Here is a 23,824-nt window from a genome sequence, read left to right as displayed (position 1 = left end):
AGGATGTGCAGGGATGGTGTCCCTAGCCTCTGTTTGCAGGATTCTCTGCTCCTTGAAGTCTTTAAACCACGATTTGAGGACTTCTATAGCTCAGACATAAGTGAGAGGTTTTTCGCAGGAGTGGGTGGGTGAGATTCTGTGGCCTGTGTTGTGCAGGAGGTCAGACTAGATGATTATAATGGTCCCTTCTGACCTTAATATCTATGAATCTATAAGCTGGGAATGGGCGACGGGATGGATCACTTGATGATGACCTGTTCTGTTCATTCCCTCTGGGGCACCTGGCACTGGCCATTGTTTGCAGACAGGATACTGGGCTAGATGGATGTTTGGTCTGCCCCAGTATGGCCTTTCTTATGTAATATAATCATGCCAGATTCGATTATTTTGGTCATTTATTTCAAAATACCTGTCCGCAACTATGTCTGTAACAATACAGACAATAAAAAATCAGGAAATGTGTTTTGACAAATAGATTCCTTACTAGGCATATTAATACAGAACTCTGAGTAATAACTCATTTACACTACAATACAGGAACATACTTCCCGCACCCCTCAGAAGCGGTGCAAAGGCTTGGGGGAGTCAGGGTAATGGAGGAGCTGAGGGAGAGGGAAGTAATTGCTGGGTGGGAGCCTGGGAGTGAATCTGGAGGGTTGTTGGGGGGAGGGGGAAGAAGTATGGAATGGAGGGTTTTTTCTGGGGGGGAAAGGAATTGTTAGGAAGCTGGGGAGTCTCCCTCATGCAGACCCTGGCTGACCCCAGCCTCTTCCATTCAGTAGGGCACATCTGCCCCTGTCCCCATGTGTCCCTGCACTCCCACTTAGCCAAACTTCCTCCCCGCATCCCCATGTGTCACTGCACCCCTACTCAGTCACCCCATACCCATGTGGCCCTGCATCCCCAGTCTGTCCCCCTCACTAGCCCTTCTGAACCCCAGTCTATGTGACCCCCCCCACCACAGCCCCATGTGCCCCACTCTGTCACCCCCATATTCTGTGCCTCCTCACCTGGCCTCATGGGCAGGGCACTGTGAGGAATGCAGCCTCTCATGCTCCCTAGCGCTGCTGGCTGCCACTGCTGGTGAGGCAGCTGCCCTCTGTTCTGGTGCCACAGCAGCCCCTGGTCGGCAAAAGGCAGAACCACAGCCCCGCTCTGGCAAAATGTATTTTCTGTGGAGAAAAAAAATCTGCAGGGGGACACGAATTCTGTATGTGTGCAGTGGGGCAAAATTCCCACTGGAGTAAAGTGACAGAGGGCTGTGTTTTGGATCTAAAGATCCCACCCCTGGTGATGGCCCACTATGGCTCCACGTGGTAGAATTATTTCAATTTTAAGTAATGATTCCAGAACAGTGGTTTTCAACCTATGGTCTGTGGACCCCGGGGGGTCCGCAGACTATGTCTAAAATTTCGAAAGGAGTTAGCACCTCCATTTGAAACTTTTTAGGCATCTGTAAATGAAAAAGGTTGAAACCACTGGACTAGAACAAAGTCACTTATATTCCTGCATGGAGCGTCTACAAGGGGGAGTTATTCTGGAACAGCTCTAGCGGAAGGGTTGGTTCTGCTTCAGCTGTACTGGGAAATTTCCCTGTGTGGAGAAGCCCCTTGTTGTTGTTGGTGGTGTTGTTTGGGTGAGAGAGTAAGTGACTGAGTATATGGAGATAGCTAGATAGAGGGGGTGGATGGGGATGGATAGATAGATAGATAGATAGATAGATAGATAGATAGATAGATAGATAGATAGATAGATAGATATAGAGGGGTGTCCATGGGGGGTGGGGGGAGAGAGAGAATTTGTGATGAGTGATCCTTCTTGCGTCTTATGATCTCTGCCAATAACAACATTCCTGCTGAGGCGAGCAGGGCAGGCGTGAAGAGGATCTCACCCCATGTGTATTGCATATGTGCTGTTGTCCCCGCCCATGCCCCTGCCTCTGTGTCCTGACGTAGAGGGGACTGAAGTCCAGCAGTTGTGGAAGCCTGAGCCTCTGTTAAAAGAAACAAAGCATTTCCCAGAAATGAGGGTAGGCGCACTAGCAAAGAAGTGAAAGTGAGGGGGAGGGGGGAGCAATGGGACTGGGCTGGGCTGAACTCCAGGGAGTCCTGGTAGAAGTAAAAGCAAATAGGAAACTTGCATTTGCTCCATGTGGGATAAAGGCCAAACCCACAGTGAGCCAAGCCAATGCTGGGTAAGTTTCACTTTTGCCTAGCAAAGGCTGCCAAGTGGATATGAACATAAACAGTGTGTAGGAAAGGGGTCAGGTACCAGGGGAATAACATTGTGGGGCAGGCTGGGTTTAGGGGGAATATTAGGGTCCAAACAGGGAGCTTTCAACTTAAGAGGGCAGTGGAGGGCAACAAAAATGATCAGGGGGCCGGGGCACATGACTTGCAAGGAGAGGCTGGGGGAACTGGGATTGTTAATCTGCGGAAGAGAAGAATGAGGGGGGATTTGATAGCTGCTTTCAACTACCTGAAGGGGGGGTTCCAAAGAGGATGGATCTAGACTGTTCTCAGCGGTAGCAGATGACAGAATGAGGCGCAATGGTCTCAAGTTGCAGTGGGGGAGGTTTAGGTTGGATATTAGGAAACACTATTTCACTAGGAGGGTGGTGAAGCACCGGAATGGGTTCCCTAGGGAGGTGGTGGAATCTCCTTCCTTAGAGGTTTTTAAGGCCCTGGCTGGGATGATTTAGTTGGGGTTGGTCCTGCTTTGAGCAGGGGGTTGGACTAGATGACCTCCTGAGGTCTCTTCTAAACCTAATCTTCTGTGATTCTAAGAGATCTGGGAGGAAGGGGTCCCAGCAGCAGGGACGAGTCTCTGCCTAGAACAGGTCCTCACCTAGTCCTTGCCCAGCCTTCCCTGCTGCTGGAAACCCAAACTGGATTGTACGTTTGTCCTTCATGCAAGACCAAACTGGGAATGTGCTGGGCCATTCTAGACCCATCGGGGCTGGTCAACACATGTTATGGCCTGGAAAAGCAAACACCCGACTACATGACAGCAAGACACAAAAAACATGTGTCTGAAATTTGCGAATGTTCTGAATCTGCAGAAGTAAACCAGATACAATGTCTGAAGGGTCAGGGAGCAGTGGGGCCATGGGACGCAGTGTCCCGGGGCTCAGGGAGCAGCCATTGCACAGAGTCCCAGACGTCAGTTCCTGTGTAGATGTAACATTGACAGACCCCGGTCATCGGTGGGTGGGATCGAACCTGGGATCTCTGGAGCTCAGTGCAAGAGCCTCTACAGCATGAGCTAAAACCCAACTGGCTGTTAGCTAAGGCCGTAGAGCAGGCTCTTTTTACTCTCTCTAAGTGGTCTCCGTGCCACTAAATGGGACAGACCACCACACCCAGGAGGTGTGTGGCTTACCTAAAGGCCACCCAGCTAACTGCATGCTTGCTCCAAACAATGCTGAACCTCGAACAGTCCTCTGAGAAGTCACGTTGTTCCTTTCTGTCTTCAGATTCCTGGAAGTGGCTCCCAGACTTTGCCTCTGTTTAATGAAGGCAAATACATTTGGAGCTTGACTCAGCCTTGCTTCAATATGTTTGTTAAATATTTGCCCTGTGGTGTCCTTGGAGCGGAGATAAGGGTTTTTATGCCAAGTAGATGCAGATATACTCTGCCTGCTGGCAACTCAGCCCCGAAAGGAAAAGGCAGGTGGTGACACAAGACTTACGAGGAGAGACTGAGGGAACTGGGCTTATTTAGTCTGCAGAAGAGAAGAGTGAGGGGGGATTTGATAGCAGCCTTCGACTACCTGAAGGGGGGTTCCAGAGAGGATGGAGCTCGGCTGTTCTCAGTGGTAGCTGATGACAGAACAAGGAGCAATGGTCTCAAGTCGCAGTGGGGGAGGGCTAGACTGGATATTAGGAAACACTGTTTCACGAGGAGGGTGGTGAAGCACTGGAATGGGTTACCTAGGGAGGTGGTGGAATCTCCTTCCTTAGAAGTTTTTAAGGTCAGGCTTGACAAAGCCCTGGCTGGGATGATTTAGTTGGGGATTGGTCCTGCTTTGAGCAGGGAGTTGGACTAGATGACCTCCTGAGGTCCCTTCCAACCCTGATATTCTATGATTCTTCGACACGTCCATGTGTGCTTCTATTGTGGCGAGCCAGGCCCCTTCGTCTCCACCCTGCCTGGCCCAAAGGCTGAGCCGAAAGGTTCTGGAGAACAAGCCAGCCCAGTCCTGGTCTGAGCTGGGCACAAAGGCAAGGCATAACCAGTGATGAGCTGCCAAAAACTGAAGAACCGGTTCCTTCAGTTGCTCCAGGTCTTCAGCAGCACTTCGGTGGCGAGCCCTTCGCTTGTTCTGGGTCTTCGGAGGCACTGAAGTACCTGCCGTTTGAGTGAAAATTTTAAAAAAAGGGATTCTCAGCCAGGGGAGCCTCCCCAGCTGGGAGCTCAGGTGGGCCAGACAGGATGGTCCTGCGGGCCGGATGCGGCCTGGGGGCTGGAGTTTGCCCACCCCTTTAACAACCGGTTCTAAACAGGCTTCAAAATTTAACAACCGGTTCGTGTGAACCGGTGCGAACCGGCTCCAGCTCACCACTGGGCATAACCCTGAGTCCCAAAGACAAGTCCTGACAGGGACAAGCATCAGATCCTGCCAGCTGGGACCACAACTCCAAGTGCCTGTCCTAGCCCCATTTCCCTCTGATTCTGGGTATCTCCTGCCCACCTGTCACAGCCCCCTCATTCACTGGCAGGAGTCACGGGTCTCTTTTCCCTCAGGGTTCTGTCAGCAGCACTGCTGGGCTCTGATGGATGGCGAACAGCTGGAAGAAACCCAAGCCCCATGGCAGGTAGCGATTGGCACAGCAGGGATGGTTGAGGATCCCACTCCCCACCAAATACAGTGATTTCGCTGATGTATTTGAAAAGAGAAATGCAGACTCCGTACTTCCCCATGGGACCATAATGGTCCTACAGCCTTACAGCCCAGGGCAACATCCCGTCCAGCTGGCTTTATGCCATGGCTGCATCTGAGCTAGCTAATGTATGCCTCCAGGAGAATTTGGCCAAAGGTTTCACGTGCAAATCCACTTCCCCTGCTGAGCCCCTGAAAGATGGCAGCCTCTGTCTCTGTGTAGACTACTGGCCTTTGAACCAGATCACAGCTAGAAAGTGGTACCCACTGTCCCTAATACCGCAGACCTGTTGAATCAAGCCGCTCCTTGGATATTCACAAAGCTAGACCTTTGGGGGCACATGCCCTTGTGTGCATGAGGGCCAGAGCTGAGCGGAAGACCGCCTTTCGGCCACTGGGAACATTTAGTGACGCCATTCGGCCCGACAAATAACCGCTCCGTTGCAGCACTTCATTCGTGGCGTGTTTCAGGACATCCTAGATCAATACAAAGTCGTGTACCTAAGGTGATATACTTATTTCTTCAGACAATCCCAAACAGCACCCAACTCATGGTCGAGCTGTCCCAGAGAGGCTTTGCCAACATGGGTTGTAGCCTTCGGCTGTGTTTCCACTGACTTCCTGGCTTCAGTCTGTCCCCGGCAGGGATCGAGTTGGATCCAGAAACGATAAAGGCCGTCCGCGATTGGGCAGAACATCCACAAACGTCAGCATTTTCTGGGCTTCACGGATTTCTACCTCCAGTTCATCTGCGTTCTCCGGCAGAATGCTCTTGCCCCTCCTTGCTCCATAAGCACCCCCCGTTCAGCAGGACTCTGGAAGCCCAATGCACCTTTGAGCACCTCAAACTTGCATTTACAGCTGCCTCCATACTAGCCCACCTGCTTCCACATGAGCCTTCAATGGGAAACAAATGTCTCCAATGTGGCAGTTGGAGCAGTGATCCCCCAGGGCATCCATGTGCCTATGGGCAGTGCATGAAGCCCCTGCTTCAGGGAAGCTAGTCCCTCCCCCATTGCTTTCACACACCCCCATTGGAGGCCCGAGCCCCCCACCGTGGCCGAAGGTGCCCCGCCTCAGCCAGCACGAGTCCCAGCCCGCCGGCTGGCCTGGTCGCTGGCCCTCGGCCGCCCCAGCCCAAGTGCCGGGCGGCCCCAGCCCGGGCTGGCTGGGGGCCTGAATACCAGGTGACCCTTGCCCTGGAGCACCAGGCGACCTGAGCGTGGGGCAGTCCCAGCCCTGGAGCGCTGGGTGGACCCTCGCTGGGCAACCGCAGCCCCAGAGCGCTGACCAGTCCGAGGACTGGCCAGCCCCAACCTCGGCCGGCTGGCCCACGCACAGGCCCCAGCCGCCCCACGTCCTGGGCTGCTGGCTGGCCCACCCCAGCCCTCGCCCCCGCCCGCTTTGGGGGAGAGGCTGAGCAAGGGAGGGAAGAGGAGCAGCCTGGGCTGGGCCACGGGGGAAGAGCGGGAAGCAGGAGGGGGCCTCAGGGCAGAGGGTGGACAGGGCCATGCCTGGCTGTTTGTGGAGGCTTAGCCTCCCCTGGCCTGCCATACCCGCCACCTAGGTATGTGCCTTTCTTTCTAAGAAGCTCATTCCCACTTATCAATATTATGAAATCCTAAACAAGGAACTTCTGCCCAGCAAGGCAGCTTCGAGGAGTGGTGGCACTACCTGAAGGGGCCCAACACCCAGTCCAAGTATACACGGCCCTCAAGAACTTGGAATATTTATGGAAGGCCAAAACCCTCAATCAGAGGCTGCTCCACTGGGCCCTGTTCTCCTCCTATTTCAGTTTTACAGTCGCCTATTGTCCAGGCGCGAGCAGCAGAGCAGACACTCTATCCCGAAAAGCAGAGGACTATGCTGACTGGAAGAGACCCAACCAAGAGACCTACATCCTTAAATCCCATAACTTTCTTGGTGTGACAACGCACCTGGACCTGCGCGACCTAATCCACTCAGCCTCTGCCCAGGGGTCTCCCCTTGGTGACCAGGAAGCCATAGATCAGGAAGTGCATGAGTTCAGAGATGGATTGACCTTTGTGAAGGGACATACATATGTTCCCCCAGCTGTCCCCATGTGATGGCCCTGTGGATGTGCCAAGATTCCCCCCGGCGGGGCATTTCGGCTGTTCCAAACCCCAGCATCTGGCCTCCTGTTTCTTTTGTGGCCTTTCATGCATGCCACCACGCAGATATATGTAGCCTCCCATGACATATGCACCCGCATTAAGGTGCCACACAGCAAACCCTGTGGGCTCCTCCAACTTCTGGAAACTCGACCCAGGCCCTGAGCAGCCATCACACTAGACTTCATCGTGGTACTACCTGGGTATCCAACCATCTTAACTATCATCAATCACCTCACGAAGATGGCCCACGTCGTGCCCTGCCCCCAGTTACCTTCCTCCGAGGAGACTGCCCACTGTGGGTAAACCAAGTCGTCCGCCTCCATGGACTCTCTGAGCCCATTGTTTCTGACCGTGGTGCTCAATTCATCTCTCACTTCTGGAGGGAGGCTCTCCAATTGTTGGGAGGACACTCCTGCCCTTTCTTCAGCTTATCATCCCCAAACAAATGGCCAGAGGAACAGGTTGAACAAAGTCCTGGAGCAGTATTCTGGTGCTACTTCCATCGGAATGACTGGTCCTCGCTGTTCTTCTGTGCAGAGTTCTCATAAAATAACACGGAACACTCCTCTACAGGTGAACGACATCTTCCACTTCTGATCTCACCCTGAACTGCCCACACCCTCCCCTAACCCAGCTGTTTTGGAATGGGCACAATTGATCCATTGTACCCAGGGGGAGCTAATGACCTGCCTGGAGGAAGCAAGACAGGACTACAGCGGTATGTGGACCAACAACAACAGAAAGGTCCCGGCATTCTGTAGGCCAGAAAGTATGGCTCTCAGCAGAGCATCTCTGTACCGACAGACCACCCCATAAACTTGATCACCAATTCCTCAGCCCATATTGAATCTGCCAACTGATCGATCCTGTCTCTTTTGAACTCCACCTGTCTCGTTCTCTCAGAATCCACCTGGTATTTCATGTGTCCCTACTGAAGCCATATGTGACCAACCCCTTTCCCCGCTGGACCCAGCCACCCCCCACACCTGTGCACGTTCAGGACTATGATGAGTATATGGACCACAAAATCCTCAATTCTAAAACGAAGCGGGGTAAGCTGTGGTATTTGATTGGAGCATTACAGGGCTAAGGAGCGATCCTGGGAGCCTGCTGAAAATGTTCCTGCTCCCAAACTTGTAAAAACCTTTCATGAGAACCCACACCTATTGCTGCCCTAGGGAGGGGGGTAATGTGATGCCCCGGGTCTTGAACTCACGCCTGGGTGTGCCCAGACAACTGCCACATCCTGGCCTCCACCCAATCTCTGCTGAGAAGTCCTTAGGACGACAGTCTCAGCCAAGGCACCACCCACAGGAGCCATGGTTGGAGGATCACCCAGTTCCACTGATTGGTCCAACTACGCTGCATTGGATCCTGCTTGTACCTGCCTGCTGCACCCACCCCTGTTCTGGATTCACTGCTCCTGCCTTCACTCCTATTCCCATCGTGTTCCTGCCCTGTGCCTGATCCCTGATCCTCGCCTCTCCTCCAGCTCCTTTCCTCAATTCCACCCTCAGTTACCAGTCCCGGCTCCAACCCGGCCTCCGACTTCTGAGCCAGGCTCTGAACCTCGGCTTCAATCTCTGACTCTGGCTTGGCCCCGGCTCTGGTAACTGGCAGTTGTCTCTGGTGCTGACGCACGGCTTTGCTCTGTCACCAGACCTGACTTCTGGGCCAGACCACCTGCTCCCAGAATCAGACCTTCCCTCTTACGATGCTGCAGGGTCATAGGCAGTGGGCCAGAACCCTCTTTCCTGGACAGGGCATCTGGTACTACATTTTGCTTCCCGTTAATACGCACAATTTCCATGCCATGTTCTTGGAGCGTTTGGAATCGGTGCCCTTGGTTCTGTGTAACCAAATGAACGGGAAGTGGTCGGATAGTACACTGAATTTCCTGTTTAAAAGCAAGGGCCTTAATTGTTTGATTACCCACATAATGGCATAACTCTCTTTCTATGGCAGAGTAATTCTCCCACGTTCTTAACTTCCAGACGCTCAGACCCTTACGATGGATAAAGCAGCAGGAAAGGCAGGGTGAGCGAAGAAATGCAAGCTCACCAAGCAGCCGTTGGCAGAGCCGTCATATACAGACTCTGGTCTTGAATTTATGTGTTTGTGTAGCTATAAACCTGTGCTCGTAATTCGTCCTGCAATGTTTAGCTTCATCCCACAGCCAGGCAGGGAGGGGCTGCGTCCCCAACCAGGTGAGACTAGACCCAGGCATTCAGCCTTGCACAACTCAGGAAAAGGTATGATGTGGACGGCCCCTTCGAGCCCCAGGCTACTGTGAAAGCTGCTGCACAGTCGGTAAAGGGGGTGGGAACAGACTCCGTAAAGAAACGCCGGGTGGTCGTTGGAAATGGAAGGGAAGATCAGGGTTGGAAGGGACCTCAGGAGGTATCTAGTCCAACCCCCTGCTCAGAGCAGGACCAATCCCCAACTAAATCATCCCAGCCAGGGCTTTGTCAAGCCTGACCTTAAAAACCTCTAAGGAAGGGGATTCCACCACCTCCCTAGGTAACGCATTCCAGTGTTTCACCTCCCTCCTAGTGAAAAAGTTTTTCCTAATATCCAAATAAACCCCCCCACAATAGTTTACCTGCCTGGAAAGAGGCAGAAGCAGAGCCCCCCCCCCCCCCCCCGCCATCACAGGGATTATTCCATGGACTGGAGGCTATGGGCTAGTCCTGGTTGCTCTAGAAGTGACCAGTGGTGCCCCTGCCTGCAGCACGTGGACACCAGAAGCTCCAGCGCACAACCCCAGTGCAGAGCCTGATCTCCGAGGCTGCCTGCGGTTCTGGGGGGGAAGTCCCTGGAGCAGGATCCTGATCACCGTGAGATCAGCTCCCAGCGGTTGGAGCGCAGCTGGAGGCAGGAAAATCCCTACTGTTCCTCCACTGGGCATCCGTCAGCTCTGGGCACGAAGCCAGCTGGTGTTGCATTTAAAATGAATATTGGAAATACGCAAAGCAAAACCAGTCATACCATGTGACAGTGAGAGTGTCTGTTGCTCACTCACTGGGGGTGTAACATGATCACCACCCACAGCTCGTATAAAAACGAGTCTGGTGGGCATGAGGGCCGGCACTGCACGGCAGGAGCTCCTGGTCCCTCTTGAGGTGAGAGGACAGAAGCGGACTTTCCGGGCTGCCTGAGCATGTGAAGAGAAGCCTCACCCAGCCTGCAATGGGGAGCTGTTTTAACCGGCCGCAAGGTAAGAGGGAACGATCCTGACACACCGCATGGTCCTGTCCCCCGGGGGAGAGGGCTGCAGTTGCCCGCGGTACAGCAAGGGAGCACCTGCACTGGCAGGCGGAGGATGGAAAGTGAGGGGTGAAATGCCAAGGTGTAGACTGCGACCTGGCTTTTGAGCTAAATGCCAGCATTTGGGATCCGAGTTCAGCCCTGTCTCAGCGGAAGGATCGAGCTGTGGAGAGGAGATGGGCAATATACCCTGATCATATCACATCCTGGGGCTGCCCCAGCCTGCCAGGTGCTATTTGTAGACGGGCTTTATCTGCTCCCCCGCACCATAGTAACTGGGCACCTCCCAGGTATCCTCTCTTGTGGGGTGAGCTGGAGCAGGGACCGAGCACAGAGAGACGAAAGGTTTGTCCGCCCGCTGCATTCGTCCGCACCACAGGGCTGTAAATTTGAGGGCGTGTGTGACTGGCCCACGTGGACACTGCTGGTGCCCTCAAGCAGGCCGACAGAGCCCTGTTTGCAGGGCTGGAGTAACACACACCAGAGAACTTTCAGGGTGTGCAGCAGGGGCCACACAAGCCAGTTAGCAAGCAGCAAGCTGGCATCTACCCGAATTGACCCTCTCTGAGGTGGACGAATGCACCTAAGTAACTTACCCTAGGAGTCTGTGGCAGAGCAGAAGCTGGACTGCTGGTCTAGGGGCCAGGCTAGAACCAACAAACCATCCTTCACCTGCCTTTCCTTACAGCTGGCGGAGCCTCTGCTTTAGCTCCAGGAGCAGGGGCTGGCGCTGAAGATTACATGTGAGTTGCTGAGCTCTGTGTGCATGTAGCCGTAGCTCATTGCAGAAGGACAGATAGAAATAAGCTGTTGTGTGTATTGCCCATTTTAGACATGGAGACAGTGGGCTAAGTGACTTGCCCAAGGTCACCCAGCAAGTCAGTGGCAGAGCTGGGAATAGCGCTCAGGAGTCCTGACGCCTAGAAACAGCAAAACTGTCATGCTGGAGCAGACCTGCGCAGTGTCCTGCCGCTGCAGTCTGTCCATGTCCAGATCTGCGACCCCCCCGCTCCTCTCTCACATGAGGGATGAAGGAGTTAACACTGGAGAAACGTACCATCACCGTGCCTCTGCGTTAACCGCTCACAGAGGTGAATGGGGCAGCTCAGAGCTCCCAGAGCTGTTGTCCCAGTGATGCTGGGTTTCTTTGCGGCCAGGGGCTGAGGGTTTTAAGCTAGAGCGAGGGGCCAGTGCACCATCCCGCTGCGCCCCAACCCCGCTGAGCCTTGGCTGCAAGCGATGGCTTCGCCAAGCTAGCGTGTGGAGGAAGGGATGGCTGGAGCTCCCGGGCTGTAAATGAACAATACCTCACCTCCAAAAAGAGCCGGCTGATCCCGTGCTCTGCCACAGACACCATGTGCGACCCGGGCAAGTCACTTAGCACCTTGGTGCCTCGGTTGCCGTTAGTGCCCGGGGCTCATTGCCCTGCCACCCACGCATGTGTACGAATGTGTCACAGACTGGGCGGTGCTGAGCTCCTGTGGTGCTGGGGGCACAGCGAAACCCGAGACAGGTAGCTCACCCTGAGGATGGGCGTGGAGAAGCCATGACTCCCCCTCCCCAGAGCACTGTAAACTGGCTTGAACAGAATCCTAGACTCACAGGGCTGGAAGGGACCTCGAGAGGTCGTCTAGTCCAGTCCCCGGCATTCGGGGCAGGGCTAAGTATTTTCTAGACCATCCTTACAGGGGTTTGTCCGACCTGCTCTTAAAAATCCCCAGTGATGGAGATTCCACAACCTCCCTGGGCCATTTATTCCAGCGTTTAACCACCCTGACCCTTAGGAAGTTTTTCCTAATGTCCAACCTAAACCGCCCTTGCTGCAACTTAAGCCCACTGCTGCTTGTCCTGTCCTCAGAGGTTAAGAAGAACAATTTTTCTCCCTCCTCCTTCCCAAGTGGAGTACTTTGCGTTTGTCCTTATTGAAATTCATCCTATTTACTTCAGCTCATTTCTCCAGTTTGTCCAGTTCATTTTGAATTATAATCCTATTCTCCAAAGCACTTGCAACCCCTCGCAGCTTGGTATCGTCCGCAAGCTTTACCAGCGTACGTTCTATGCCATTATCTAAATCACTGATGAAGAGATTGAACAGAACCGGACCCAGAACTGATCCCTGCGGGACCCAGGGCCCTCCTACCCATACGCAAAGTATGCAGCTGCTTAGGGCACCAGGAAATATGGGGCACCAAATTTCTGGGTGCCTTACGCACCTGCGTGCTGCTCCAGCCCCAGCTCTGCCTCTTCCCCATGGCCCTGCCCCTGCTCCACCCCAGCCCTGCTCCCGCTCCACTCCTTCCCCAAAGCCCTGCCCCTGCTCTGCCCCCATCCCGCCTCTTCCCGCCCCTCCCTGCCCCTGCTTCACCCCCACACCCCTGAGAACTGCAGCAGGGCTGGGCCTGCACTCACCGGCGGCGGGAAGTGCAGGGACCCGGCCCCAGCCACGCCGCTCCCCCATGCCCCCCAAGCCAACCCTGCCCCCCCGTGGAGGCCTGTGGCCCCACACCCCCTCCCCCACGATGGGGGCTGCGTAGGGCCCCAGAATAGCTAGGGATGGCCTTGGCAGGACCCCACTCGTTACGCTCTTCCAGCATGACTGTGAACCACGGATAACTACTCTCTGGGAACGGTTTCCAACCAGTGTTACGCCCAGCGTGTAGTTGCTCCATCTAGGCCTGAGCAAACAATCAGGGAGTTTACAGGTACGCGGCCCCCGTGCAAACCCGGGCAGCAGCTCGGGGCGGGAGCAGAGTGGTCAGTGGTGTGGACACCAGCCGAGGGGGGTGGGCTGGGGAAGGAGGAACCTGACGGGAAGGGAGGAGGGGGCTGCCAGGCAGGTGTGGCCGAGGAGCCGGGGGCAAAGCTAGGAGGTGGCAGGTGTGAAGCCAAGGGGCCCGATCCTGCTCTGAGGTGTCAGTCCGGAGTCATTCCAGGGGGGATTACACTGTGCAGAGGAGCAGGGCGTCTGGGCCCAGACTGGAGGAAGGAGAAGAGCAGCCAGCTGCCCCGGCACCGGTAGGCACACACCCTCGCCTGAGCGGGCGAAGCCGGGGGGAGCCCTGGAATCTGGCTAAACAGGCGTTCTGTGCATGTGGGCGAAGGCCGCCTTTCCCCGGAAAGGCCCCAGGGGCCTTGGCCTCGCTACGGGCAGAAGGAATTGCCCGAAATGGCATGGAAGCCCTTTGATTTGGCAGATTTCACATTGGCCAGCACATGGGGCCAGGTGGGAGATGGGCCTTCCAGCCAGACCATTGAGAGCTACTCTAACGTCAGTAGCTACATGACAGCAGCTCCTCGTGGCCCACAGCAAAGGGTCAGGTTTGGGGGCTCATTATGCGGTGTGCTGTGCAGCCGTGACACAGGCCGGATCTGCACCTGGGGTGGTATGGGTAACGTTGTAAAAAGCACCTCGCCGATGTCGGAGAGCCGGTCCCATTTTCAGAAGCAGTGGAGTCAATTAGGGTCAGATTTCCACGGGGGTTTAGGCCCCTATAGATGCAGTTTAGCTCCTGCAGGGGTTCGCAAAGCACCTGGCTCCCAATGAAATTCAGGCGAGATGGGAGCCTAGGCACTTTTGAACATCTCACAAGGCTCTTATTTGCATATTAGGCACCTAAACGTGGTTAAAAATGTGGCCCTTAAGAGCCTAAATTTCATTGAAAGTCAATGGGACATAATTGTCCAAGCCCCTTCTGAAAAGGGCTCCTAAATCACTAGGTGCTTTTTGCACAATGTGACATGGATGGAGTGGCACCGATTTACACCAGCTGAGGATCTGGCACGTTGAGGAATGAGCCTTTCCCTAGCGCAGAGACCTTGCACTCATGATACAGCGATTCTCCCTTGCTCTCTCCTCAGCCCTGATCTGCAGCCCCTTCTGACCTTAAAAACCTGTAAGGAAGGAGATTCCAGCACCTCCCTAGGTAACGCATTCCAGTGTTTCACCACCCTCCTAGTGAAATAGTGTTTCCTAATATCCAACCTAGACCTCCCCCACTGCAACTTGAGACCATTGCTCCTTGTTCTGTCGTCTACAACCACTGAGAACAGCCGAGCTCCATCCTCTCTGGAACCCCGCTTCAGGTAGTTGAAGGCTGCTATCAAATCCCCCCTCACTCTTCTCTTCTGCAGACCAGATAACCCCAGTTCCCTCAGCCTCCCCTCGTAAGTCATGGGCCCCAGCCCCCTGATCATTTTTGTTGCCCTCCCCTGGACTCTCTCCAATTTGGCCACATCCTTTCTGTAGTGGGGGGTCCAAAACTGGACGCAATACTCCAGGTGTGGCCTCCCCAGTGCTGAATAGAGGGGAATAATCACTTCCCTCGATCTGCTGGCAATGCTCCTGCTAATGCAGCCCAATATGCCATTGGCCTTCTTGGCAACAAGGGCACACCGCTGACTCAGATCCAGCTTCTCATCCACTGTAATCCCCAGGTCCTTTTCTGCAGAACGGCTGTGACGAAGTGGGAACATTCTCAATGTTTTCTCTGAATACTGTGTGTGGGCCTGAGTTTCCCCTAGGCATTTCTTAAGTCTCTAGGTGGTGGGATAAGGGTGTGTGATTGTTGCAGAGCCCTAGAGGGCCAGTGTGATGCTGTCTGCACAGAGAATGGCCGACACCCTGTCTCCTGGCAACTGATGGCCTGGGTCCCTCCCCTGCAAAGTGCCAACTGAAGGGGTTGGAGAACAAAGAGACCAGGTGGCCTCCTTGCCCAGGGAAAGAGACAAAGGCCAGAGGAGGGGCTGGAGGGGGTCTTAGTTTGGAGCTGGCTGGGAAATGGAGGGAGGCCCAGAACTGGGGTCTGGGGTCCCTACCCCCCAAGATGGACCTGACTGAGGGGTCCTGTTTTCTGTACCTACAAGCTCTGGTTTAGACTGTTCCTGTTGTCTAATAAACCTTCTGTTTTACTGGCTGGCTGAGAGACACGGTGAATCGCAGGAAGTGGCGGGTGCAGGGCCCAGACTCTCCCATACTCCGTGACAACTGCTGCCGAGCCATTCGGTCCCTAGTCTGTAGCGGTGCCTGGGATTCTTCTGTCCTAAGTGCAGGGCTCTGCACTTGTCCTTGTTGAACCTCATCAGATTTCTTTTGGCCCAATCCTCCAATTTGTCGAGGTCACTCTGGACCGTATCCCTCCCCTCCCCCCACCTTTGTGTCATCCGCGAACTTCCTGAGGGTGCAATCCATGCCATCCTCCAGGTCATTAATGAAGATGTTGAACAAAACTGACCCCAGGACCGACCCCTGGGGCACTCCACTTGATACCGGCTGCCAACTTGACTTTGAGCTGTTGATCACTACCCATTGAGCCCGATGATCCAGCCAGTTTTCTATCCACCTTATAATCCATTCATCCAGCCCATACTTCTTTAACTTGCTGGCAAGAATACTTTGGGAGACCGTGTCAAAAGCTGTGCTAAAGTCAAGGTATATCACATCCACACCGATTTCTCCATATCCATAGAGCCAGTTATCTCATCATAGAAGGCAATCAGGTTGGTCAAGCATGACTTGCCCTTGGTGAATCCATGCTGACTGTTCCTGATCACTTTCCTCTCCTCCAAGTGCTTCAAAATGGATTCCCTGAGGACATGCTCCATGATTTTTCCTGTGACTGAGGTGAGGCTGACCGGCCTGTAGTTCCCCAGATTCTCCTTCTTCCCTTTATTAAAAGATGGGCACTATATTTGCCTTTTTCCAAACATCTGGGACCTCTTCTGTTTGCCATGAGTTTTCAAAGATAATGGCCAATGGCTCTGCAATCACATCAGCCAACTCCCTCAGCATCCTCAGATGCAGCGCATCCGGCCCCATGGACTTGTGCTCGTCCAGCTTTTCTAAATAGCCCTTAACCTGTTCTTTCACCACAGGGGGCTGGTCACCTCCTCCCCATGCTGTGCTGCCCAGTGCAGCAGTCTGCATAGAGTACTTCAGCTTTTTCCACATCATCTGTCACTAGGTTGCCTCCCCCATTCTGTAACGGTCCCACACTTTCCCTGACCTTCTTCTTGTTGCTAACATATCTGTAGAAACTCTTGTTGTTACTCTTCACATCCCTTGCTCGCTGCAACTCCAGTTGTGTTTTGGCCTTCCTGATTACACCCCTGCAGGCTTGAGCAATATCTTTATACTCCTCCCTAGTCATCTGTTCAAGTTTCCACTTCTTGTAAGCTTCCTTTTTGTGTTTAAGCTCCCTGATGATTCCACTGTTAAGCCAAGCTGGTCACCTGCCATATTTGCTATTCTTTCTGCACATTGGGATGGTTTGTTCCTGTGCCCTCAATAAGGATTCTTTAAAATACAGCCAGCTCTCCTGGACTCCTTTCCCCCTCATATTAGCCTCCCAGAGATCCTGCCCATCAGTTCTCTGAGGGAGTCAAAGTCTGCTTTTCTGAAGTCCAGGGTCCGTATTCTGCTGCTCTCCTTTCTTCCTTGTGTCAGGATCCTGAACTCGACCATCTCATGGTCACTGCTGCCCAGGTTGCCACCCACGTCTACTTCCCCTACCAATTCTTCCCTGTTTGTGAGCAGTAAGTCAAGAGGAGCATGGCCCCTGGTTGGTTCCTTCAGCCCTTCCACCAGGAAGTTGTCCCCAACACTCTCCAAAAACTTCCTGGATAATATACAAAAGAAAAGGATAACATAGGTACAAAAATAAAAAACTGAACATTGTGTTCAAATATTAATATGCCTGAGCCTGGCTACCCGGGGCTGAAGCCCGAGCCCTGCCATGCAGGGCCCCTGTGGCATGGACACCTGGCCAATTACCCTGCTTGCTGCCCCCTGCTGAAGCAATAGGTTTCAGCGTACCATTCAGGAAAATGAACACACTCTCTGGTTAAATAAAAAGCAATGTGTCCAAATAGCACGAGGTGAAACGGCTTTTATTTTTTCGATGCTCTCGGATTTATTTTGGGGGACCCCCCCAAAATGTGCTCATGGCCCCCTGAGCTCCCCGGTTGAGACCCGCAGTGCTCGAGGGCTCTTTCACTAGGGCATGGGCCAGAATCTTTAGCGGGTGGGGAAGCAGGCAAAATCACAGACCGTTTGGCTGCCTGTCTGGCTAGTGTTTGCTTTGGCGCCCGTCACTGTCGTGTCTAAGGCTGGGATTTTCAGAAGGCCCAGCTCCCACTGACAGCTGATGGGATTTTGGTGCCCGACTCCCTTTGGCATTTGAAGACCCCAGCCTAAGGCTGTGACTACCCTACAATGGCACGGCTGTACCATGCAGCTGCACCGCTCTAAGGTCTCTAATGTAGCCGCTCTAAACCGATGGGAGGGCGCTCTCCGGTGAGCTTAACCCTCCAGCCGCTGTTCGGTGGGAGGAGACGCTCCCCCGCCAACACAGCACCGTGCACACGAGTGTTTAGGTCAGTGCAACGTACGTCGCACGGGGGGGTGGTTTATTCACACCCCTGGGGGACATAAGTTCAGCCACCCAGGCTATAGTGTAGGCGAAGCTGTAACATCTTTCTTCCTGCTCCCATGCCTCCTCCCGGCAGCTTAGCATCTGGGGAGGAAGCCGCATTTGTCTACATAGCTCGTGTGCCAGCTGGCTGCTGGGGAGCCCGTGAGCCACAAGCCCAGGCTGCAGATACGTGCTGGGGTTGTGATTAGCTGTCGCACCCCGTGACTGGCCGATAGCAAGGGTGCTCCATGTGGACACTTTCTTTTTGGGGGGAGGAGAGGCCACAGTTGCCTGTATAAGACAAAGCCCCTAATATCGGTAGGTCTGGTTACCCTCCCCAGTGAGGCAATCAAACCTCTCCTGGTGAATGACCCTGACAGTGTCCCAGTGCGACAACCTTTCACTTTCTCACTGACTCAAAGTAAAATCCACGGTGAATTCAGACAAGCCACAAGGTTGTTTTCCCTCTCACCATGATTAGTATCTGTGACTCAAGAGAGAGGACTTCTGGCCAAGGAGGAACAAGGGTCGCAGCTGGCCTAGAGAGATAGTGCACAGGAGGGAGATGGGTTTTCCTTCCTCGGGATAAACAGCCTGGGAAAAGGATCGGATCAACACAGGGAATTCCAGCCTAGGAGATTGAATTCGCCTCTGAACCCAGGAGATGGGGCCCTTCCAGGGTAGGGCTAAGGGGGACCGAGGTATCAGCATGAGGAACGGCAGGACTGAGCTGACATGTGCTCAGGAGATGGGGTTGCGTTCGTGGCATGCTTAGGGATCCCTGATGCACCAAGGCGAAGAAGGCTGCGAGGGGAGGAACATGGGGAGTGGGTTTAAGAGGGGGTTAGTCCCTGAGGGCAGAGGACCCTGCTGGCATCGGTGGGCGGTGTTTGGAAATGGGCAGATCAGCCAGTTCTTGGCATGGTCCCTTCTGCTTGGTGGCTTGGGGAAGACAGTGCTGGGGTCAGGCTCTTGAAACCCCACAAGAAGACGGGCCCAAGTCTACCCTGAACTTGATGGTGGGAGCAAGATACGGGCCCTGTGGTTCAGAGGCAGAGCAGCGCAGGGAGGAGGCCGGTCTCTACAGATAAGTGGGGGGGTCTGCTCTCAGGGGTTCTCAGCCTCTCCCAGACCCTTCCCCCATCTCGCCAGAACCCCCCTCCATTTAACAGTACGGGAAGGGCAAGGTGCCTGTGACCCCCTACACTGCAAACACTGTGTGGGCATAGCCCCACTGCAGACAGTGGGGGGCCACGGTGTCACACTGGAGCCTAGTCTCCAGCACTCTCCCCACAACCCTGGAGGGCCTTTGGCAGGGGGCAGAGGGCACTGGTTAGATGGGGCTGCAGATGCTTGGCCCGGCAGGACTGGGCACCGAACATCTAGCAGCTGCGCGAAGCATCACTAGCGCATTCCTTCCTCCACAGGCGTGGAGAGTAGTGACGGGGACGCCTCCCAGCCCATCTTCTTCCACCCCTTCACCCACGGCTCCCAGGTCCTCCTGGATGAGTTCTACCACGTGGCTGAGCGGGCCAGCAGCTTCCATGACGGCATCGTCTTCACCAACCGGCCCATCCGGCTCCACGAGCAGGTGACGCTGAAGATCTTGAAGAAGGAGGCCAGTTGGCACGGGGGGCTGAGAGTGGGCTTCACCTCCATGGACCCCTCCAAGCTGGACCCCCGTCACCTGCCGCCATTTGTGTGCCCCGACCTGGTCAGGCAGGGGAAGACCTGGGCTGCAGTCCTGCCAGACCACTGCGTGGAGGAAGGCACCATCCTCACGTTCTGGGTGGACCAGAGAGGCAGAGTTTTCTTCTGCAGCCAGCAAGAGGCCCGGAGCATGTGCCTGGTGAGGGACGTCCCCGTGAGACGCTGTCTCTGGGCCGTCATTGATGTCTACGGGCAGACCAAGGCGGTCCAGCTTCTGGGTGAGTGTGCAGCAGCGCTGGGGGGCTGAGGCAGTGGGCTCACGGTCCACACGCATCCTGGGAGATGTTTCGTTCCCGCCTGCCAGGGCCGCAGGGGCCACCCCACACCGGGCGGGGGATTCACGGCAGCACAGGGAGGGAAGCCAGGGGATGACAGACATGGCGATGGCTGGCTGCTCTGCTTGGCTCAGGACAGGGGAGCTCTGCAAGGCACCGCTGCCCTTTGGAGTGTGGGCACAGAGAGGCAGAATGCCCTGCCCCGACTGCCCCACCTCACACCCCTCTGACCGCGGGGGCCGCCCACACTGCCCCACCTCACACCCCCCTGACCGCGGGGGCCACCCACACTGCCCCACCTCACACCCACTGAGTGCGGGGGCTGCCCACACTGCCCCACCTCACACCCACTGAGTGCGGGGGCTGCCCACACTGCCCCACCTCACACCCCCCTGACCGCGGGGGCCACCCACACTGCCCCACCTCACACCCCTCTGACCGCAGGGGCTGCCCACACTGCCCCACCTCACACCCTCTGACCGCGGGGGCCGCCCACACTGCCCCACCTCACACCCACTGAGTGCGGGGGCCGCCCACACTGCCCCACCTCACACCCCCTGACCGTGGGGGCTGCCCACACTGCCCCACCTCACACCCACTGAGTGCGGGGGCCGCCCACACTGCCCCACCTCACACCCCCCTGACCGCAGGGGCTGCCCACACTGCCCCACCTCACACCCCCCCCCGACCGCGGGGGCTGCCCACACTGCCCCACCTCAAACCCACGGAGTGGGTGTGAGGAGAGGGTGGGGATTCCCCGGATTGCATGAACACCAATCTCCCTGGGAGCTGCGATCAGATTTCCTGACCCTCTGGGGCTTGGCACAGACGCCTGCCCTGGAGGGCCTGGCCCGGCCGCTCAGGGGGCTGCTGCAGGGTGGACTCTGGTCCCCTCGTTCCCTCTGGGGTCCGTCGAGAGAGGTTTATATTCGTTGAGGCTGATCCTGGACTCTGTTTTCCTCTTCTAGATCCCACGAGGCCCCGGGGAGGCGTCGGTGGGCCCGCCCCTGTCCCCAGGCCATCGCATCCTGCCATGCTTCATGGTCAGTGGCTGAAGGTGGCTCTTACCACCGGCTCCTGCTCCATTTCCTCTTGGGGCATGGAGCCGACCTGGGAAGGGCCGTGTCCCGACATACATGAGAATGGCCAGAGCGGCTCGGCCCAATGGTCCAGCCAGCCCAGGATCTCATTGCTGGGTGCTGTGCCCGGCCTGTGGGCAGCCTGCCTGGACAGGAGGCCCTGGTAGCCCTAGGAGCTCTGGCTGGCTGGGAGCGCGGCCCATCTGTCCGTTCTGGAAGTCCCAGCAGAGACGGGCTTCCTCACCTCCACTGACCGCTGAGGGTCACCTGACACAGCCCCAGGCTCAGGGTCGGAAGCATGGCAGGTGCAGAGACACGGCTGCCCAGCCGGCCGGGTTGCGAAAGGGGACAGCCCTCGGACAGGCTGTGTCCCGGGGTCAGCTGAGGGCGTGCCCACAAACTGCTTACAAAACCGCCGTCGCAGCGGTAATGTCGGGGGGTCATTCCAAGGTGGAGGGGAGCTATCTCTGGTCCTAGCTCACCAGCGCCCCGGAGCTCTCGAGGGATGGGAGGGGTGGGCTCGGGCAGGACATTAGCCCAGCACATTTCTTGTTGGGCTCAGGGGAGGAAGCCTCGCCTGCCCCTTTAACGCCACGCTCCTGTCTCCCCAGCGCCGGCGTGCCGGGATTACAGCTTTCTCCCGGGAGGCTGCACGGAGGAGTGTGTCATTTGCTGCTCACACGAGGCCAACGCCCAGCTGCAGCCCTGCGGCCATGGCACCCTCTGCCACTGTTGTGCCCAGCAGGTCTTCCACAGCAACCGCCCTTGCCCCTTCTGCCGGGAGCAGCTACAGGACGTCGTCCCGGTCGTCCCGGGAGCTCCAGCTGCTGGGACACGTCTGCCTGTTGGGAACCAACCATGGCCAGGATGATGAATGGACGCAGGGGTGGGGGGGTTTCTGAAACCTGCCCCAGTGAAAGGTAGATCTCCTCCCACCCCACCCCCCGCACAACCCTGCTGCTGGCTCCCCTTGCTGTGGGGGTCTTGGCCATGTCTCCTCCACCCCCCTCACTCTGCGCCTTGCTCGGGCGATGACGCTCCCGTACTCTCCCTGGCTGGGCTGTTTCGCACAGAGCAGGGGAGCTGGGGGGCAGCCCCATGACGAGGGACTCAGCCCAGCAGAAGCAAGGAAGGTGATGAGCCAAAATCAGCAGGCTCCCATTTCCTGTTGTTTCTCATGTATTCTGGGAACCAGCCCCTGAGCAATCTCTGGCCTTCTGTCCATGCCAGGGATGGGGGTTCAGACGCAGGGAGCCCAAACCAGAGCCCAGCTCCAGACCCCAGCACTGGGGGGCTCAGATTTAGGTCTGAACTCCACAGCTCCGGCCTGTCTGTGGGGACAGGCACTCCTGGCCCCACCAGGCCCTTTCCTCTGCCCCCTGTTGCCCCGGGAGTGGGGTGGACACTGCTCCCTAGGGAGAGCAGGGACATGCCAGCCAGAAGGGAGAATGGAGCGGGGAGGCAGGGGCCCATGGGAAATGTTCCTGGGAGAATTAGTCTGCCCAGTTCATCCCCAGCCCGTGTAGATAGCCCTGCTGTCTGTAGTAATGTCCGGTGCCTGGAGAGAGGAGCTCTGTCTGACGGTGTAACTATGTAAATAGGCTGAAATGTGTGTAACGAGGTCTCAGTCCCTCCCATCAATGTGTAACGAGCTCCGTTGTACAGCTTGGCGTGTCTCACACACGCACGCAAGGCAGCACCTCCCCCAATGAACTCAGCTTGCCTGCCGGGGGGGCTGCTACATCACAGCCAAGTGGGCGGCTTTCGCTTACCCAGGAATTTGGGGCCAGGCCTGATGCTGAGTCCGCTGGAGTCAATGGGAGCCTTTCGATTTGTGCCGAGGGGCTTTCGATGAAGCCCTGAGTGACGGAGGCTCAGCGAGTGTCACTGAGATGGGCCTCGTCGAGGCAGACGGATCCAGGACCAGATGGGGGCCTCCGGGCCTAGGAAGCTGGGATGAACTGAACCAGCAGCTGTTCTTAATGCAAGGGAATTCCTCCTACCTCGTGCAGCGAGGGGAGGGATGCCAGACCACGGGGGCCGGAGGATCCTGGGGGAGTGGAAAATGCCTGGACTTTCCTGCTGCTTTGGGGAGGGGAATTCCATGGAGCACTCATGTGACCCTCACCCAGGGATGTGTGGGAGGGAGATGTGGACCTTTTCTTTACAGTCACCTTGGTGACAAACTTCCCCACAAATGTCACTCAGTAGGGCCTGATCCTGGGTTCTATGCCAGCCTCTGCCAGTGGCCTGCTGGGTGACCTTGAGCAAGTCCCTCCCCCTCGCTGTGCCTCAGTTTCCCCGTCTGTAAAACAGGAGTAATAGCACTAACCCCTTTTGTAAAGTGCTTTGAGATCTATGCTTGAGAAGTGCTAGCTGAGAGCTGGGTATGGTTTACTGTTGGCTTTGGATCAAGCACCATCATTTGGGATTAAATGTAAAACAGTATGTAAAGGCCCTGGGCCAGATTCTGATCACAGTTACACCAGGGTAGAGCCAGAGTGAAGACAACTCCCCATGCACAGCATGCCCTGACCGCTATGCCTTACCATCATGAGCTGGGCTGTGTGTTTCGGTGACTCCTTTGAAAATCCCACGCCTTAATCTTTAAAACCACCTGCATGCCAATGGGGAGAGGGGTGTGACGTTCGCGTCCATATGGACACACTGCCAAAGGCTTGTCTGTTATTGTTAATAAACCGTATTTCTTATGGCCTGGCTCTCTCCAGGGATTTCTGTTTGTCTTCCATTCCAGCCACGGTGTGGCTAAGGCCCCAGAAGCTCCTCGGTTATGGGAGGTGTGGAATGGTTGCTGGGTTTGGTATTGTGAGTAGAGGTTTTGTTGTATGAGCAAGAGGAGGGGCTGTTGGCCACATCAGATCCTGGGGGTCTGAGGCCAGAGGGGTCCAGTTTCCTTCTCCTTCGGCCTCTTTCCAGAGTTTGGGTTATTCCTTCCGCGGTTCTTTGATGTTTTGAGACCATTTTTATACCAATAAAGCGAATGGGAGCAGCCAGTGTTGTGGAGTGACCCTACAATAACCAAACAGGCCGGCCCAGCACCCTCAGA

At 55.7% G+C, this 23,824-nt stretch overlaps 1 protein-coding gene across 2 annotated transcripts; it reads left to right on the top strand.

Moving 5' to 3' along the window:
• Window positions 1-9,581: 9,581 nt before the first annotated feature.
• Window positions 9,582-23,470, top strand: NEURL3 (neuralized E3 ubiquitin protein ligase 3). 2 transcript variants are annotated; one of them, XM_027832169.3, is made up of 4 exons: window positions 9,586-10,234; window positions 19,121-19,621; window positions 20,647-20,721; window positions 21,369-23,470. In XM_027832169.3, exons 1-4 carry the CDS (start codon window positions 10,207-10,209, stop codon window positions 21,626-21,628), a joined length of 864 nt encoding a protein of 287 aa, XP_027687970.2. In that variant the 5' UTR covers window positions 9,586-10,206; the 3' UTR covers window positions 21,629-23,470. The 2 variants fall into 2 exon arrangements, with proteins under 2 accessions (XP_043392438.1, XP_027687970.2); XM_043536503.1 differs by lacking the exon at window positions 20,647-20,721 and having other exon boundaries at window positions 9,582-10,234.
• The last annotated feature ends 354 nt before the right edge of the window (window positions 23,471-23,824 follow it).

Source organism: Chelonia mydas, chromosome 26 (assembly GCF_015237465.2).
Source record: "Chelonia mydas isolate rCheMyd1 chromosome 26, rCheMyd1.pri.v2, whole genome shotgun sequence".
Taxonomy (NCBI): Eukaryota; Metazoa; Chordata; order Testudines; family Cheloniidae; genus Chelonia; species Chelonia mydas.
The sequence above is the reverse complement of the archived record's forward strand: the minus strand, read 5'-3'. Positions and strand labels throughout refer to the sequence as shown.

Coding starts and splice junctions, on each gene's coding strand:
- NEURL3 (XM_027832169.3), top strand. CDS start 10,207: ATGGGGAGCTGTTTTAACCGGCCGCAAG. Junction 19,622..20,646: donor CAAGGCGGTCCAGCTTCTGG/GTGAGTGTGCAG, acceptor TTCCTCTTCTAG/ATCCCACGAGGCCCCGGGGA. Junction 20,722..21,368: donor GCATCCTGCCATGCTTCATG/GTCAGTGGCTGA, acceptor CTGTCTCCCCAG/CGCCGGCGTGCCGGGATTAC.